Here is a 17,301-nt window from a genome sequence, read left to right on the forward strand (position 1 = left end):
CCCGCTCCCTTGTGATCCGAGGCTCTCCTCTCCCGTACGCGGGGAGGGATACTGCCCTCCGGCTCTCCTACCCTCACCGTTGCTGCTCGAGGCATGGACCGCGGGTGGCACCGGGGCCAGTCCACACACGTGTCCTCTACCCACCCAGGCACCCGGAAATCCGACGCCGCTACCTGCCCGGCGCCGAGGAGGTACCCCGGAGCCGATTTAAAGGCCGTGTGAACAACCTCACGTGCCCCCCTCGCCCTCGCTAACCACGAGTCACACCGTTAATCTTGCGTACGCGATGTGCGTCTACCTCGCACACACGTTAGCTACGAGTCACACGTAGCGGCGAGCGTACCCAAACGCGTAGAATACCCGCTGGTGCGCGAACACGGGGCACTCCACCGAACAGTTGGGTGTAAATACAGTGCACCCCGGCGATCCGACTCACGACACCCCACTCACAGAGCCCACACGACACGGTTTATACTCTACTGACGATTTATTCCCCGCGAATAAACTACGCGTGTCAGTGTGGGCCAGCAGGGCAGGTATAGCCTCTGGTCTGGGACTCAGTCTATCTTGCCTCTCGCCCCACTTACTCTCCCCTAGTTGTTAAGCCCAAACTCACCTCTCTCTCACGTATTCGCTCGTTACTCTGCCCCACCCTCTACCTGCCTGCTGACCCGTGTTGGGTGTGGGTGTTGTCTATCCGCGGTGGCTCAGCAGCCCCGCCGTGACCACGTGACTACAACCCAGGTCACGGCGCCGCGGTGCACGTCAGCCTCGGGGGAGGTCGCCCGGTTCCCTGGTCGCAGGAAACCGTGAAGCTTGGTCCCGTGAGGGGCTTCTGGGTGAAAACCTGCCGGCCAGGTGACCTCCCCTCGGGGCTCTACGTGGGGGGTATGTATGTGTTCAGGTGGGGGCTCTATGTGGGGGTGTGTGTGTTCATGTGAGGGCTCTATGTGGGGGGTATGTGTTCAGGTGGGGGCGCTACGTGGGGGTGTGTGTGTTCATGTGGGGGCTCTACGTGGGGGTGTGTGTGTTCATGTGGGGGCTCTGTGTGTGTGTGTGTTCAGGTGGGGGTGGTGAGGGACGAGCAGCGTCGGCCCCGTCGCTCGGAGGTGGCGGCGTCGCGGCCACTGGGTGAGCAGAACGGCTTTGCTGCTGCGGCCTCACGGCGGCGGGCCCGGCCTCACGGCGGCGGGCCCGGCCTCACGGCGGCGGGCCCGGCCTCACGGCGGCGGGCCCGGCCTCACGGCGGCCGGCGCAGCAGAGTGGCTTCGCTGCCGTGGCACCACACACCTATGAAGGCCGGCACGGCACACGAGAGGTTTTTGGTGGCCGGCACCACGCCCGGCCGCCTTTGTCTCCCCCGTGGCGATGTTACCACACTGCACCAGGCCCTCATTTGAGGCTGAGTCGACCTAGGTGAGGCCCAAGACCGGCTCAGATAACCGTCACCGGTGTTGGCCGTGGGCGCGAATCGAACTCGTTGTCGCCGGGTTCGTAGCGCTAAATTCACGACGAACAGCGGCAGGTCGCATCGTGCCTCGCGGTGTTGAGCGTCTCGCATGAGCGTCTTGCGCCAGCGCGCCCTTCCTTGCTTTAACCTTCCCAAGGAAGACGAGGGTCACGCTTTCGTGGGGGCTATCCTGGGGGGGGGGGGGGCGGTAACGCATTCACCGCACGCCTGCAAATGTTAACGATGTTGTGCGTGACCCCCAACCCCGCTGAGGCGGGGGGAAGAGGCTGGGCACGGAGAGTTGGCTCGCGCTCAGCGGTATTTATTATTATTATTGTTGTTAGTGTTGTTGTTCACGCTGCGATCTCAACACGCGCTACATGTGCAGTCACAGTGCCGTACAGTGCAGTGAATCCTTGGACTGCGAGGAACTTGGTCTGCGAGTGTTTTGCAAGACGAGCAAAATTTTAAAATAATGATTTGATAAACGAGTGATGTCTTGCAATACGAGCAGTACGTACAGTACACGCTTTGTCTGCCGAGCGTCACGTGATCACAACTGAGCCAATGGTTCTTCTCTCTCGCTGTGGGATTGTGGGTAATCGTCTCCCATGCTCGGTCTCATTTGGCGTGCCTCACTCGTATAGTCAACATCCGTGCAAGCGTATCCTGTTTACTGTAGTACTATAGTGTTGGTACCACGTGTATACTGTTTACTACAGTACTATAGTATTGTGACCACGTGTATACTGTTTACTACAGTACTATAGTGTTGTGACCACGTGTATACTGTTTACTACAGTACTATATTGTTGTGACCACGTGTATACTGTTTACTATAGCACTATAGTGTTGTGACCACATGTATACTGTTTACTACAGTACTATAGTGTTGTGACCACGTGTATCTTGTTTACTATAGTACTATAGTGTTGTGACCACGTGTATCTTGTTTACTATAGTACTATAGTGTTGTGACCACGTGTATACTGTTTACTACAGTACTATAGTGTTGTGACCACGTGTATACTGTTTACTACAGTACTATAGTGTTGTGACCACGTGTATACTGTTTACTACAGTACTATAGTGTTGTGACCACGTGTATACTGTTTACTACAGTACTATAGTGTTGTGACCACGTGTATACTGTTTGCTACAGTACTATAGTGTTGTGACCACGTGTATACTGTTTACTACAGTACTATAGTGTTGTGACCACGTGTTTACTGTTTACTACAGTACTATAGTGTTGTGACCACGTGTATACTGTTGACTACAGTACTATAGTGTTGTGACCACGTGTATACTGTTTACTACAGTACTATAGTGTTGTGATCACATGTAAACTGTTTACTACAGTACTATAGTGTTGTGACCACGTGTATACATACTGTTTACTACAGTACTATAGTGTTGTGACCACGTGTATACTGTTTACTACAGTACTATAGTGTTGTGACTACGTGTATACTGTTTAAAACACTCCTATAGTATCGTGACCACGTGTCTACTGTTTACTACAGTACTATAGTGTCGTGACCACGTGTATACTGTTTACTACAGTACTATAGTGTTGTGACCACGTGTATACTGTTTACTATAGTACTATAGTGTCGTGACCACGTGTATACTGTTTACTACAGTACTATAGTGTTGTGACCACGTGTATACTGTTTACTACAGTACTATAGTCTTGTGGCCACGTGTATACTGTTTACTACAGTACTATAGTCTTGTGACCACGTGTGTACTGTTTACTACAGTATTATAGTGTTGTGACCATGTGTATACTGTTTACTACAGTACTATTGTGTTGTGACCACGTGTATACTGTTTACTACAGTACTATAGTGTTGTGACCACGTGTATACTGTTTACTACAGTACTATAGCGTTGTGACCACGTGTATACTGTTTACGACAGTACTATAGTGTTTTGATTACGTGTATACTGTTTACTACAGTACTATAGTATTGTGACCACCTGTATACAGTTTACTACAGTACTATAGTGTTGTGACCACGTGTATACTGTTTACTACAGTACTATAATATTGTGACCACGTGTATACTGTTTACTACAGTACTATAGTGTTTGACCACGTGTATACTGTTTACGAGAGTACTATAGTGTTGTGACCACGTGTATACTGTTTACTACAGTACTATAGTGTTGTGACCACGTGTATACTGTTTACTACAGTACTATAGTGTTGTGACCACGTGTATACTGTTCACGACAGTATTATAGTATTGTGATCACGTGTATACAGTTTACTACAGTACTATAGTGTTGTGACCACGTGTATACTGTTTACTACAGTACTATAGTGTTGTGACCACGTGTATACTGTTTACTACAGTACTATAGTGTTGTGACCACGTGTATACTGTTTACTACAGTACTATAGCGTTGTGACCACGTGTATACTGTTTACTACAGTACTATAGTTCATAGTTCCATTTATTTGGTATAGCCCTGTGAGCCATTCGGCTCTTGAATCGGGTGCAACCGCAACAAACAAAAACATGAACAAGAAAACATCTTAAAGTGACTAAGTGACTGTGCAAACAGAAAATCCAGGAAAAAAAACATCAAAATATTCCTGAAATAGCACCGTACACCAACGCTGTGTGCAAAAATCCCAGTGGGATGCAAGTCAAACAACAACCACAATACAACTAAGATTAAGGCCATCAGTCTCACTCCGTACTACAATAAACAAAAACATGGCCAAACCAAAAAAACGTTTTCGAAATCACCAAAATAAAAGCCATAAATGCAATGTAACAGTGATCATAGGGACTGTGACCAAATTTTTAACAATAAACTATATAAATGACATGTAACACCAAACCCTAGAGCAGTGGTTCTTAACCTGGGTTCGATCGAACCCCAGGGGTTCGGTGAGTCGATCTCAGGGGTTCGGCAGAGCCCCCGCCACGGAGGTCCGGACACACTTGAATTATTGTGTAAATTTGTGATGACACACACGGCCCGCTTGGCCATCACTGGCTGCAGATGATCATGCTACACTGCTTGGCCAATCAGCGCTGCGGGGAATTTAGTGCGTACTCAGTAGTCAACGTGTGACTGTTGTTGTCGTACGTCGTGTGATTTCTTTAATATTTTATCCATACTAACTATGTCGGGCAAAAGAAGAAAGTGGTCGGACGAATATGTACAACATGGATTCTCATGTATCACGGAACGTGATGGGAGTGAGCGTCCTATCTGCATGATTTGCAACGCCAAGTTGAGCAACTCTAGTCTTGCACCGGCAAAACTAAAGGAACACTTCTTGAAGCTGCATGGAGACGGGGAATACAAGAACACAACACTTGCTGAATTCAGGGTGAAGAGAGCCAGATTCGATGAAAGGGCCACTCTGCCTGCTCTTGGATTTGTACCTGTTAACAAACCGATCCTGACAGCATCGTACGAAGTTGCTTACCTGATCGCAAAGCAGGGCAAGCCACACACCATTGGTGAAACACTTGTGAAACCAGCTGCATTAAAGATGGCGAATCTGATACTCGGAACAGCGGCCGAAGGTAAATTATCCCAAATTCCCCTTTCAAATGACACCGTCAGTGACAGAATAGAAGACATGAGTAAAGACATCTTGGCTCAAGTAGTCGCGGATCTGATTTCAAGCCCGGCAAAATTCAGCCTTCAACTCGACGAAACCACAGACGTTTCTGATCTAAGGCAGCTTGCTGTTTTTGTACGCTATGTGAAAGACGACATGATAAAAGAGTTTTTATTTTGTAAGCCTCTTACAACAACAACGAAGGCAGCCGATGTGAAGAAGCTTGTGGATGACTTCTTCAGAGACAACAATCTTTCATGGGATATGGTTTCTGCAGTTTGTACGGACGGAGCTCCAGTCATGCTGGGAAGAAAGTCTGGTTTTGGTGCGCTAGTAAAGGCCGATGCACCACACATCATTGTGACGCATTGTATTCTGCACAGGTATGCGTTGGCAACAAAAACCTTACCTCCAAAAATGGCAGAAGTATTAAAAACTGTGGTGGAATGTGTGAACTATGTGCGAAAAAGTGCTCTGAGGCACCGCATCTTCAGTGAGCTGTGTAAAGAAATGGGCTCTGAATTTGAGGTACTTCTGCTCCATTCTAATATTCGGTGGTTATCCCGGGGACAGGTGCTGAATCGTGTTTTTGCCATGCGTGTGGAATTAGCCCTGTTTTTGCAAGAGCACCAACACTTCCATGCAGATTGCTTCAAAAATCCTGAGTTCATTCTCATTTTAGCGTACATGGCTGATATATTTGCAGCTCTCAATCATCTCAATCAGCAGATGCAGGGTGGTGGAGTCAATATCATGGAAGCGGAAGAACACCTGAAGGCTTTTCAAAAAAAGCTACCATTATGGAAACGACGACAGAGAACAATAACTTTGCAAACTTCCCGCTTCTGGACGACTGTGCAAGTAAGATCGAAGATGTGTCTGGAATCTGAGATATTTCTGTATCCACGGAACTGAAGAAAACAATTGCCACGCACTTAGATGAGCTTGCAAAGTCTCTCGACGGATATTTCCCTACAAGAGAGTCATATCCAGCATGGGTGAGACAGCCGTTCACGTTTGCTGTTGAAACAGCAGATGTCAATGATGAATTCCTCGACGAAATCATTGAAATTCAGCAGAGCCAGGTTCAACAGCAACTCTTCAGAACAACAACGCTCTCAACGTTTTGGTGTCGACAAATGAACAAGTATCCAGTTATTGCTAAGAAAGCCCTGGATTTTTTTATACCATTTGTTACAACATATCTTTGTGAGCAATCCCTTTCGAGGATGCTGGACATAAAAACGAAGAAAAGGAACAGACTTTGCTGTGAAAATGACATGAGAGTGGCACTTGCCAAGGTGAAGCCACGCATATCTGAACTGATCTCTCAAAGGCAACAGCAGAAGTCACATTGATTTCCAGGTATGTAATTTGTTGTGAGTTTATGCATTGTGTTGGTTTTATTCTTTGAACAAGGTAATGTTCATGCACGCCTCATTTTGTGTACCAGTAAAAAACATATCTATGTCTTGAATTTGAAAAAAAATCACATTTTATTTTTCACTAAAGAGGGGTTCGGTGAATGCGCATATGAAACTGGTGGGGTTCGGTACCTCCAACAAGGTTAAGAACCACTGCCCTAGAGCCATATTTTAGGCCACTGAATAGCAGTGGCAGCTAGGGGTGTACAACTCCTCTAGAGCAGTTTTGAGTGAATATCTCATAGGTAGTGATTCAAGTTGCAGTTTATTGGCAATAGCATTCCAGACCCTGGGGGCAGCAATAGCAAAGGCCCTTCCTCCGGGTTTTGTACGGCAATAGGGAATGTGAAACTGGTAAATGAGCGAAGACCTGAGGTCAAATTTGTTCTTTGAAACAGAGAGGAGATCCAGTAGGTAGTCTGCGGATTTTTTTGTAAGTACATTGTGAATAAATAAGATCTGGTGCACAAGCCGTCGAACATTAAGAGATGTTAAGTTTGACCCAATGTAGAGATCACAGTGGTGAGTCCTATATGGGCAGTTCAATGTAAATCTTAAGGCCGAGTGATAGATGGAATCAAGCTTCTTCAGTACAGTACTTGGGGCTGATTTATACACGATGTCACAGTAGTCAAGTAGAGGCAGTATGGTAGCTTTTTTCAATTCCTAACGGAACATTGGGGGGAAGCAGTGCTTGTGTCGATACAGAAAACCAATTTTTCTTTTTGTCTTTTTACCAATATAATCAATGTGATCTTCAAAATTCAGTTTTGAATCCAGGATGACCCCAAGATACGTATAAATCTTGACATGCTCTATTTGATAATTATTTAAGAAATTTTATTGGGGAAAAATAACTTCCTGCATTAGTCCCGGTGAGAAGCATAGCACCTTGGTTTTGGTGGTATTCAGGACTAGTTTAAGAACAACTAGCTGATGTTGTAGTTTGTTGAAATCATCCTGTAGCTTAGCAATCACGTCATCCGGAGAGCGGCCAGCAGTAATCAGTATCGTGTCATCTGCAAAAAGATTAACCCTGGAATGATCCAGGTCAGTGCCCAAGTCATTGACATAAAGAGAGAACAAGAGGGGGCCGAGTATGGAACCCTGTGGAACCCCTTTTGTTATCTTAACATTGTTTGACCTCCAACCATCTGTGAATACAGTTTGGGTGCGAGAAAAGAGGTATTTTTTAACCATTGTACTGTGTTTTCGGAAAAACCGAGGCAACTTAGTTTACTAAGCAGGATGTTGTGGTCTACTGTATCAAAAGCTTTGGACAAGTCAAGAAAAAGACAGGCACAGTACTGCTTATTGTCAAGGCTACTGTAAATTTGATTCAGAGAGTCTAATGCAGCAGATGTGGTGCTGTATTTTTTTTGGAACCCAGATTGTTTTAGATGTAGTAGATTGTTGGTGGACAGGAAACTGCTAATTTGGTAGTTCAATAATTTTTCAAAAATTTTCATCAATGGGGACAAAATTGAGATAGGTCGGTAGTTATTTGGGATCATCTTTAGGGCCCCCTTTGTGAAGTGGACGGACATAGGAATGTTTCCATTTTAGAGGAACTGATGCTTCTTTGATGGACAGGTTGAAAATATGGGCTATAGGTTTGTATATTAGGTGTGACCACGTGTATACTGTTTACTACAGTACTATAGTGTTGTGACCACGTGTATACTGTTTACTACAGTACTATAGTGTTGTGACCACGTGTATACTGTTTACTACAGTACTATAGTGTTGTGACCACGTGTATACTGTTTACTACAGTACTATAGTGTTGTGACCACGTGTATACTGTTTACTACAGTACTATAGTGTTGTGACCACGTGTATACTGTTTACTACAGTACTATAGTGTTGTGACCACGTGTATACTGTTTACTACAGTACTATAGTGTTGTGACCACGTGTATACTGTTTACTACAGTACTATAGTGTTGTGACCACGTGTATACTGTTTACTACAGTACTATAGTGTTGTGACCACGTGTATACTGTTTACTACAGTGCTATAGTGTTGTGACCACGTGTATACTGTTTACTACAGTACTATAGTGTTGTGACCACGTGTATACTGTTTACTACAGTACTATAGTGTTGTGACCACGTGTATACTGTTTACTACAGTACTATAGTGTTGTGACCACGTGTATACTGTTTACTACAGTACTATAGTGTTGTGACCACGTGTGTGTATTTTGTGTCCAAGTGTAGTGACTGTTCTTTAGTAACTGTACTGCAAGTGAAAGTCGTCCTACACAATAACCCTCCTCTCCTCTCCTCTCTCTCGTCTCCCTCACACCAGCCACGATTAAATGTAATTCATAAATTTAAATAAATTTAAATAATAAAAACATAAAAAAAATATTTTGTATTAATCATTTTTATATGAATACAGTATTTTTGGGTTGTGGAACGAAACATCTGAGTTTCCATTATTTCTTATGGGGAAATTCGCTTTGATATACGAGTGCTTTGGATTACGAGCACGTTTCCGGAACAGAGTATGCTCGCAATCCAAGGTTTCACTGTATGTGTGTGTGTACGCATACCTGTCAACCCACACGGTTTGCCCCGTATTCGTGTACAGGGATAATTGAGTATTCAGGTCCATACGGCGTACAGCCGTTTCAATATGGGAAAAACGTTTTTTGTCAATGTGTTTCTTTCTCGTGATAGGACTTTGTAGGATGAACGGTGAGATTTATAAGGGCACGGGGTGACCAATAAGGTCTGAATTGGTTTGTAATAAGGTAGGGCACTGATAAGGGGTTGACAGGTTTGTAATTACAGGTGTGTGTACGGGAGGTATTGGACCACGCGTCGACAGGTCTGGTGAAATTCGGCCTCCTACGTCCCGCCCGCTCAGTGGCACTCCAACAGGTCTCATGAAAAAACGACAAACCTCTCGATCCCCTTTACTCCGAACGCCGCCGACGCCGCACAGATCACCACCAACACCTGTGCCGAGCGGGCAATGTCTGCAACAACGCAATATTTGTGTACAGCATAATATGTACAATCATAGATTACCTGCGATAAATATTGTAGATAACACCTAAGACCTCGCGGGTTTGCCACTCCCGTGCCCGCTGCCCTTCCACTCTGCTGCACCAGCGGGCCCTGGCGAGGCCATTGTTGGCACTCAGTCAAGGGTCAACAGTTTTGATATTGACCTACGCCGAGGGTCGGAAACCAAAAAATAACAAGAGCCATTTTATTTTATTATGTTTTATTTTTATTATTTTATTTCCATTCTACGTGACTTTACCGAAAGAACCAAGAAGATGAATCCCTGCAGTCACGAAAGCATTAAATCGAAAAGAGCCATTTTCTTCAAATTCGGTTTAAAAAACAAAAAAGCGTAATATTTGAAGAGCCGTGCAATGCACGTGTCAACACGAGACGGTGGTTCCCCTAAATAAATAACGTCACGGGGCAGCCCTCGAGGCGCACGCGACACCAGAGCCGCAGGTTTGCCGACCCCTAACCTAGTTCCATTGTCAACACCGCCCAAGTACCCTGTGACAACAAAGCCCAGCACGGCAACGCCGGTACCACATCTCGGTATAAATTGCGCTAATTGCAGGAGCCTTCGGCTCAATCCTGGAAAGGTGGCGGACACTTCTTCCACCGCCGCCGCCGGTGCACCCTCGTGTCGGGATCCCCGTCGGTGACTATGACGAGGCTCAGCACTGAGAGTTAATCGCGGCGCGTCGGCTTCTCTGCCCTCCAACACCGCACGCCAGCTCGATCACAATATATATGTAAAACCACATATTTGACCATGCTGAATACATTTACGTACCCACATACGCTTTTCACTCTACACCCCATGTTGTGCGCAACACGTAAAGTAGCGAGCCCATTTCATCGGCGGAGTACGACGACGTGAATTCCACCGGCCACCGGCAACGCTTTGCCGGATCCAGGAGAGGCACTGTTGCCGCTTCCTCGCTTCTCCGGAGCCTCGGCCGCGTCCGTCTTCTCGACGTTGAGAAGAAGCGTTCGGGGTGGAGGGGCTGCTACCTCAAGGGCCCGGAGCAGCCTCGACTGGCCGCAGTCCCGACGTAGTCCCCCGCGTGTCGTCATCGCCGCATCGTCTTCCCGCGTCGTCGTCCCCCGTGCAGAGTGCCTCACATCTCGTTAATGCTGATCACCGGGGCCACCGTGACGCGCTGAGGACAGAAACCGCCAACCCACAGCATAGACGGATGGTATGCGACAGAACACGCGCGCGTACACTTGCTGGTGCTCACGGGGAAATAAACCAGTGGGGATGGAGCAAAATCGTTGCGCCACACGAACAGAAACGTCGATCGGCAGGTCACGTGTAGTGCGGAAAAAAGTGCGTGGGTACGCCCACCTCTTCCAAGATGTCTCGTTAGTGTGGAAGAGTAGGCCAACTACCCTCTAGAGTGCCCTCTCGTGGAGGATTTTCCGCCAGCAGCGGCGTGATCGAGCAATTGGAGAGCTGTGCCTTTTTCTATTGACCGAGTAATGAGGGCAAACGCACTTAGGCTGCCGTGCGGTTTTTGTTTAATTCGTGTGAGCCAATCTGTGCATTCGTGACCGGCATTTCACTGGAATTGGAATCCGTTATGGGGTCCCGGTTTTCCAGGAACTGAAGTTCCCGTCACCTCGAGCGAAATGTCGGACATCGTGCCTAACAACGCGAGGTACAATCAGAGCCGGTACGACCAGGGATGGTATACCCAGGGATGGTATGACCAGGGTTGGAAATGGGAACAAATTACTTGGGGAACTCAAACATTGCCATGCCCGTTTCAGCAGCACATTCACTTAAAATAATACAGCAGTGTTTTACATGAGGTACATTCACAGACAACGGTGTGAGTGTTCTTCTCCTCCTCCCACATACTCCTTGGGAGCTCCAGAGCATGATGGACGGACGCTGCAAAATACACCTAACACAACGACACTACCCATCCTGCAGACTACACTCATCCCGGGTCCCACAAGTAATGATGTAGACAGTCCTGTTCGGATTTTCATTCCCACCACCACCACCACCAACTACAGCGTACGGTTCCAGGCTGTTCCGGCCCCATTTCTACTCCCATGGGTACAACCAGAACGCGCGATGGGAGAGTGTTCCGGTTTGCGTGCTGTGGAGGATATGAACCTTGCCGTGCAGTGGCTCGGTGGGGGCGGCCGCCACTGCTCGAGCCGGCAGTGCTGGCGGCACCGCTGATGGTGGCGGCAGCAGCGGTACCTCCGTGGCCGCCTGCTTCTCATGGTAAGTCCGCACAGAGTCGTTGTCCTTGATGAGGTCGTACTGCCGGCAGAAGAGGCCGATGACCGCTGTGGGGGCGGGAGGAGAGAAGGACGCGCGTGGAGCATATGGGCGACGGACAGTGCTGGGTGGGTCGTTAACTTTAGCAAAAAAGATTGGCCTAATTACCAATTGCCCGTGGCTTCATGAGTAACACAAATGCCACGGACTAGTTTCTGAATTGGTAAATAGTCAAGAATCCATAATACAGGTTTTTTTGGGTTATATCGCTACCATCCAACAGCCAAACAGTAAGGTTCGTCACATAAAAAAAACGTGCCAGTTAGTTACTACCTCAGCACACCGGTGTGTTGGAGAGTAAACTCACAATGGCGTGTTTAATTATACATTTATAACCCAAAACAACTTTATTATGGATAATATTGGTCGCAAAAGCCTACGTGTTAAAAAGTCATGAACCATGTTTAAAGTGAATAAAATGGAATAACATGTCTCTCGTTTATTCACTGGATGTAATCATTTCGATGACATTCAATATTGATCCTTTTTCAAGGGAGCAAATTCCTTGACGTGGCGAAGACGCCTGAGGGCCGTGCAGACCCGAGTGGCCCTAAGCCCTGGACAGGAGGCACCCCAATCTAGGTTCCCTTCAACCTGAGTGGCCCTAGCCCTGGACAGGGGGCACCCCAATCCAGGTTCCCTTCAACCTGAGTGGCCCTAGCCCTGGACAGGAGGCACCCCAATCCAGGTTCCCTTCAACCTGAGTGGCCCTAGCCCTGGACAGGGGGCACCCCAATCCAGGTTCCCTTCAACCTGAGTGGCCCTAGCCCTGGACAGGAGGCACCCCAATCCAGGTTCCCTTCAACCTGAGTGGCCCTAGCCCTGGGCAGGAGGCACCCCAATCCAGGTTCCCTTCAACCTGAGTGGCCCTAGCCCTGGGCAGGAGGCACCCCAATCCAGGTTCCCTTCAACCTGAGTGGCCCTAGCCCTGGACAGGAGGCACCCCAATCCAGCTTCCCTTCAACCTGAGTGGCCCTAGCCTGAGAGAGGGGCACCCCAATGCAGGTTCCCTTCAACCTGCACTGACCAACGTGGGAAATCTGTCAATTACTTTGTATGCAGGAGGTCCTGGGTTCGATCCAAATGGGGGCTCTGGACGGGTGCGAGGGGCTGGTAACCCCTCCACCTTCAATTAATTACCACAAAACCACGCCTAAAATATATAATTAATAAGCTTGTGCCGGAGGCCTCGGGGGAACAGGTGTCTATGACGTCTCCTGGCCAAACCCCATTTGGCGGAGCCAGGAGATTGAATCTTTACCCTCGGGGCTCCTCCAGAAACAACAAAAAGCCACTGAGGGTGGCAACGTAGAATGTTCGAACGCTCACTGCGGAGGAGAGGCTGCCACTCCTCTGTCGGGAGCTGGACTGGTACCACCTGGATCTCTGTGGTATTCAGGAGGTCCGGTGGACCGGCTCTGGCTCCTGTCACCATGAGGGGTGGACAGTCCTCTACTCGGGGCAGGAGACTACCAAACAATAGGGAGTGGCTCTTCTCAACAAAGAATGAAGGGGGCGTGGGAGTGTGGCGGTGAGGTGTGGGAAGCGGTAAGCCCCAGAATACTTTGGGCTCGCCTTCCCGTCAACCAGAGGCGAGGAGTGGTGGTCATGGTTACTTATGCCCCCACCGAAGACAAACATCCGTGGAGGGATGCAGGCAAGGCCGATGAGTCAGATCGCTTCTATGACCTGTCACAGGTGCTAGCCAAAGTTGCCCCTCGGGATAGAGTCATCCTGTTGGGCGACTTCAATGCCCAGTTGGTCATGATGCTGGCACCTGGTCTGCAGTGATTGGAAGGCATGGGCCAGATCGGCTCAATAATAACGGTAAGAGGCTGCTAGATTTTTGTGTAGCCCATGGGCTTGTAATTACCAACACGCTGTTCCAGCATCGGCGCATCCACATAACATCATGGATGCATGCCGGGTCCAAACAAGAACATCTGCTGGATGTAGTGATGGAATAGCAGATGCGGGCCCATGTCCTTTGACACCAGGACCTACCGTGGAGCTGATTTGCCCACTGACCATCGACTTGTCATCTGTAAGATGCACCTGCCATTCTTCCACTCCGGTGGTGGGTGTACACCCAGGACCCCATTCAAACCCAAGGTGGCCTGGTCTCAGCTAGCTGATGAAAGTTGCAAGCAAGAATTTACTCATCGCTTGCGGCTGGGGTTGGCATCGCCCCCACTCCTCAAGATGTCGAAGGAAATTGGGCGAGGTTTACGACTGTGCTCATGCAGCTGCAATGGCTGCTTTGGGTAGACAGTCCAGACCTCCCCAGAGACCCTGGCTGTCAGAGGAGGTGTTCACGCTGGCTGAGAAAAAGCGACAGGCCCACTCTCATCGTCTACAGCATCCAACGTCAGAGAATGAGGCAGCTTACCTCAGCCTTCGCTCAGAGGTTCAGAGAGCCGTGAGGCGCTGCAAGGATGGGTGGTGGTCGCAGGTTGCTGAGGAGATGGAGTCTGCCTAAATGGCCCGTGATCACAAATCGCTATTTAACTCAAAAAAGTAACCTGCAGCGCCACACCTATTACCATCATTAGGGGAAAAAACGGTGGTGCAATCTCTGACCCCCAGGTACAGGTTTGCAGATTTGCTTAGCATTTCTGTGAAGTCCTGGGGGAGGGTAAATCCCTCGGCATGGAAAACATCGTGGGAAAAAGTGGGGATGACCCTGCTGAGGCTGCGGTGTCTCAAATATTGGTAGAAGAAGAAGTTACCCCCTGTGAGTGGCTGGCTGAGGTGCCATCTGGTGAGGAAGTACTAAAGGTGATCCAGAGTCTAAGACCAGGAGAGGCACCAGGCAGAGATGATCTCCCAAGCGAAATGCTGAGGGAGGATGGCATTTTTGCACAGACTGTCCTAAAAGACAGATTCCCTGGTGGTCCCCCTCTTTAAGAAGGGGGACCGCACAGACTGTAACAACTACAGGGTGCCGGGAAAGGTCCTGGCAAGGATTATTCAACATCACCTTGCCGGGCACGCTGAGGAGAGGCTTGCAGAGCCCCAATGCGGTTTCAGGAAAGGGTGGTCCTGCACAGATGCCATTTTTTACGTCTGTCTGCTACAGCAGAGGTGTAGGGAATTACAACAAAACCTACATCTCTGCTTTATTAACCTGGTCAAGGCCTATGATACCATCAGGCCTGGGCTCTGGGTTGTTCTTCATGCTTTTGGAGTCCCTGACCCTCTGCTCACGATCATTAAGGACCTTCATGATGGTGAGTGGGCCTGGGTAAAACTACGTGGCCAGGAGTCGGAGTCATTCCCTGTTCACCTTGGGGTGCGACATGGATGTCCTCTAGCTCCGACATTATTTAACATATTTTTCGACCGTGTAATTTGTGAAGCTTTCGATGGCTGTACCGGAGGAATTTCCATCTGGTACAGATACAATGGGAGGCTGATCGATGCCCGGGTGCGGTCAAGGTATGGCTTCCTATTGGTCAACCACATTATATATGCCGATGATCTGGTAGTTGCCGCTCAGAGGAGGAGTTGGAGGCGCTGCTGCTGAACCTGGAGCGTGCCACTAAGAGGTGGGGCCTTACCATCAGCCCCACCAAAACTAAGCACCTGCCTGGGTATTTTGTACCATTGGACACTCCACCCCCACAGCTCCCAATTGGTGATGGGGCAGTTGTGGAAAGAGTGGAGAGTTTCCCATACCTGGGCAGTGTGCTCATGAGCAGCTCCGGTTTTACAGCAGAGGTCTCACTCCGAATCAGTCGAGCAGCATTATCTTTTCATCGGTTGCTAACGCTGTGTGGAAGCTACCTGGTCCGTCGCTCCGCACGAAGCTTCAGGTCTTTTCGGCCATGGTCATTCCCTCTCTTCTCTACACTTGTGAAACTTGGACCCCCCTAATGGAACATCTTCGCTGGTTAGAAACATTTCGGCTGGCCTGTCTCCGATCCATCCTGGGTTTAACCAGGCTGGATTATGTGAGGAGATCACAAATCCTTGAAAGATCTGGACAAAGTCCCATCGGTGAGTTCCTCCCGCAGGCAAGGTTGCGTTGGCTGGGTCATGTAGCCCGCATGCCCAGCCACCGCATGCCGAAACAGCTTTTGTTCAGCCGGACAGAAGGGGCTAAATGGGTGCGGCACGGGCTAGAGAATAGATGGAGTGATGTGATACAGGAGGATATGGAGCTGAGTGGACTTGCCGATGACTGGTACCAGCGGTGTCAGGATTGGCCTCTGTGGAGGAGGCTCGTGAAGGACGCTACTGGGCAGTTTGAGGCAGTCACCCTCCAACAACAACGTAGGGCGGAGGAGCGACGCTCACAACAACAAGCGGAGTGTCAGGTGGCTAAAGCACAGCAAGTTGGCACAGTAGGGGGCACAGGTGGTGCATCAGCCAGTCATCTCATTCAGTCGACCCATGGCACCTGAGTCTGCCACGTGACCTGCCAGTGGGCGTTCGACACTTCACATGGCCTCAACGTGCACATAGCCTGGCACAAGCGTCGTGGTGATGTCACCGCCATTTAGTGGCAAATGTCGACTGTTGATCCCGACTCTGACACCTGCTGTATATTTAGAGTATGAAAAATAAGAATAGGTTTTACCCTTTCTAGAAAAAAAACTGTGGCTTTCAGATGTTCAACACCAAATAAAAACCTTTTGCAAGGAATTAAGTCTGCATTAACCACACACAGTACTTGTGGTGAACATGCAAACAAACATTATCTTATTCTTAGTTTTTTCGGTAAAGTCACGTTGAAGAGAAGCAACAAAATAATAAAATATATATAAAACAATAAAAAATTCTCACGACGTTTCGACCATAACTCAAACGGTCATCTTCAGGTGTGTATCTTCACACACCTGAAGATGACCATAACTCAAACGGTCATCTTCAGGTGTGTATCTTCACACACCTGAAGATGACCGTTTGAGTTATGGTCGAAACGTCGTGAGATTCTTTTTGTTTTATATATATTTTATTATTTTGTTGTTTCTCTTCAACGTGACTTTACCGAAAAAACTAAGAATATGAATTACTGCAGTCACGAAAGCTTTAAATCAAAATTAAAAACATTATCTTGTAATATATTCATTGTCCTTGAAACTGATTGGCCTTCACCAGAGACAGCCATCTTCATGGCCTAGTCTCACCAGTGTCAGACCAGAGTTAGGCCAAAAGGTGAACATTACAAAGACAATGCACGAATCAGACCATTTATGTCTCGAGGTGAGCAGTTATATCATAGGATACCTTTTTGGCAGTATCAAAATATAAAATAATAGAATAACTTATATACATATAGTTTCAGTGATCTTTGCTGCCCAGCGCCTGACACTGTCATACCTGTCAACCCATATGGTTTACCCGTATTCTTGCAGAGGGAAATTGAGTTTTAAGATCCATACGGCGTACAACCATTTCAATACGGGCAAATTTTTGTTTGTCTATTTGTGTTTTCCCCTTGTGATGGGACTTTTTAGGTTGACCGTTGAGATTTATAAGGGTACGGAGTGATCAATAAGGT

General features: G+C 48.1%; 1 protein-coding gene across 1 annotated transcript in view; it reads right to left on the bottom strand.

Annotated features, from left to right (window-relative positions):
• Positions 1-8,676: 8,676 nt before the first annotated feature.
• Positions 8,677-17,301, bottom strand: part of LOC142931111 (fibronectin type III domain-containing protein 4-like) — a 61,331-nt gene continuing 52,706 nt past the window's right edge. Inside the window, exons 5-6 of the mRNA XM_076074573.1 lie at positions 11,625-11,803; positions 8,677-10,656 (exon numbers count right to left, since the gene is read on the bottom strand). Of these exons, the coding sequence (XP_075930688.1) occupies positions 10,615-10,656; positions 11,625-11,803 (221 nt within the window). The 3' untranslated portion in view covers positions 8,677-10,614. The remainder of the gene's footprint in view (positions 10,657-11,624; positions 11,804-17,301) is intronic.

The sequence above is a fragment of the Petromyzon marinus genome, chromosome 49 (assembly GCF_048934315.1).
Source record: "Petromyzon marinus isolate PM22_M1 ecotype Great Lakes invasive population chromosome 49, UKy_Petmar_22M1.pri1.0, whole genome shotgun sequence".
Lineage (NCBI taxonomy): Eukaryota > Metazoa > Chordata > Hyperoartia > Petromyzontiformes > Petromyzontidae > Petromyzon > Petromyzon marinus.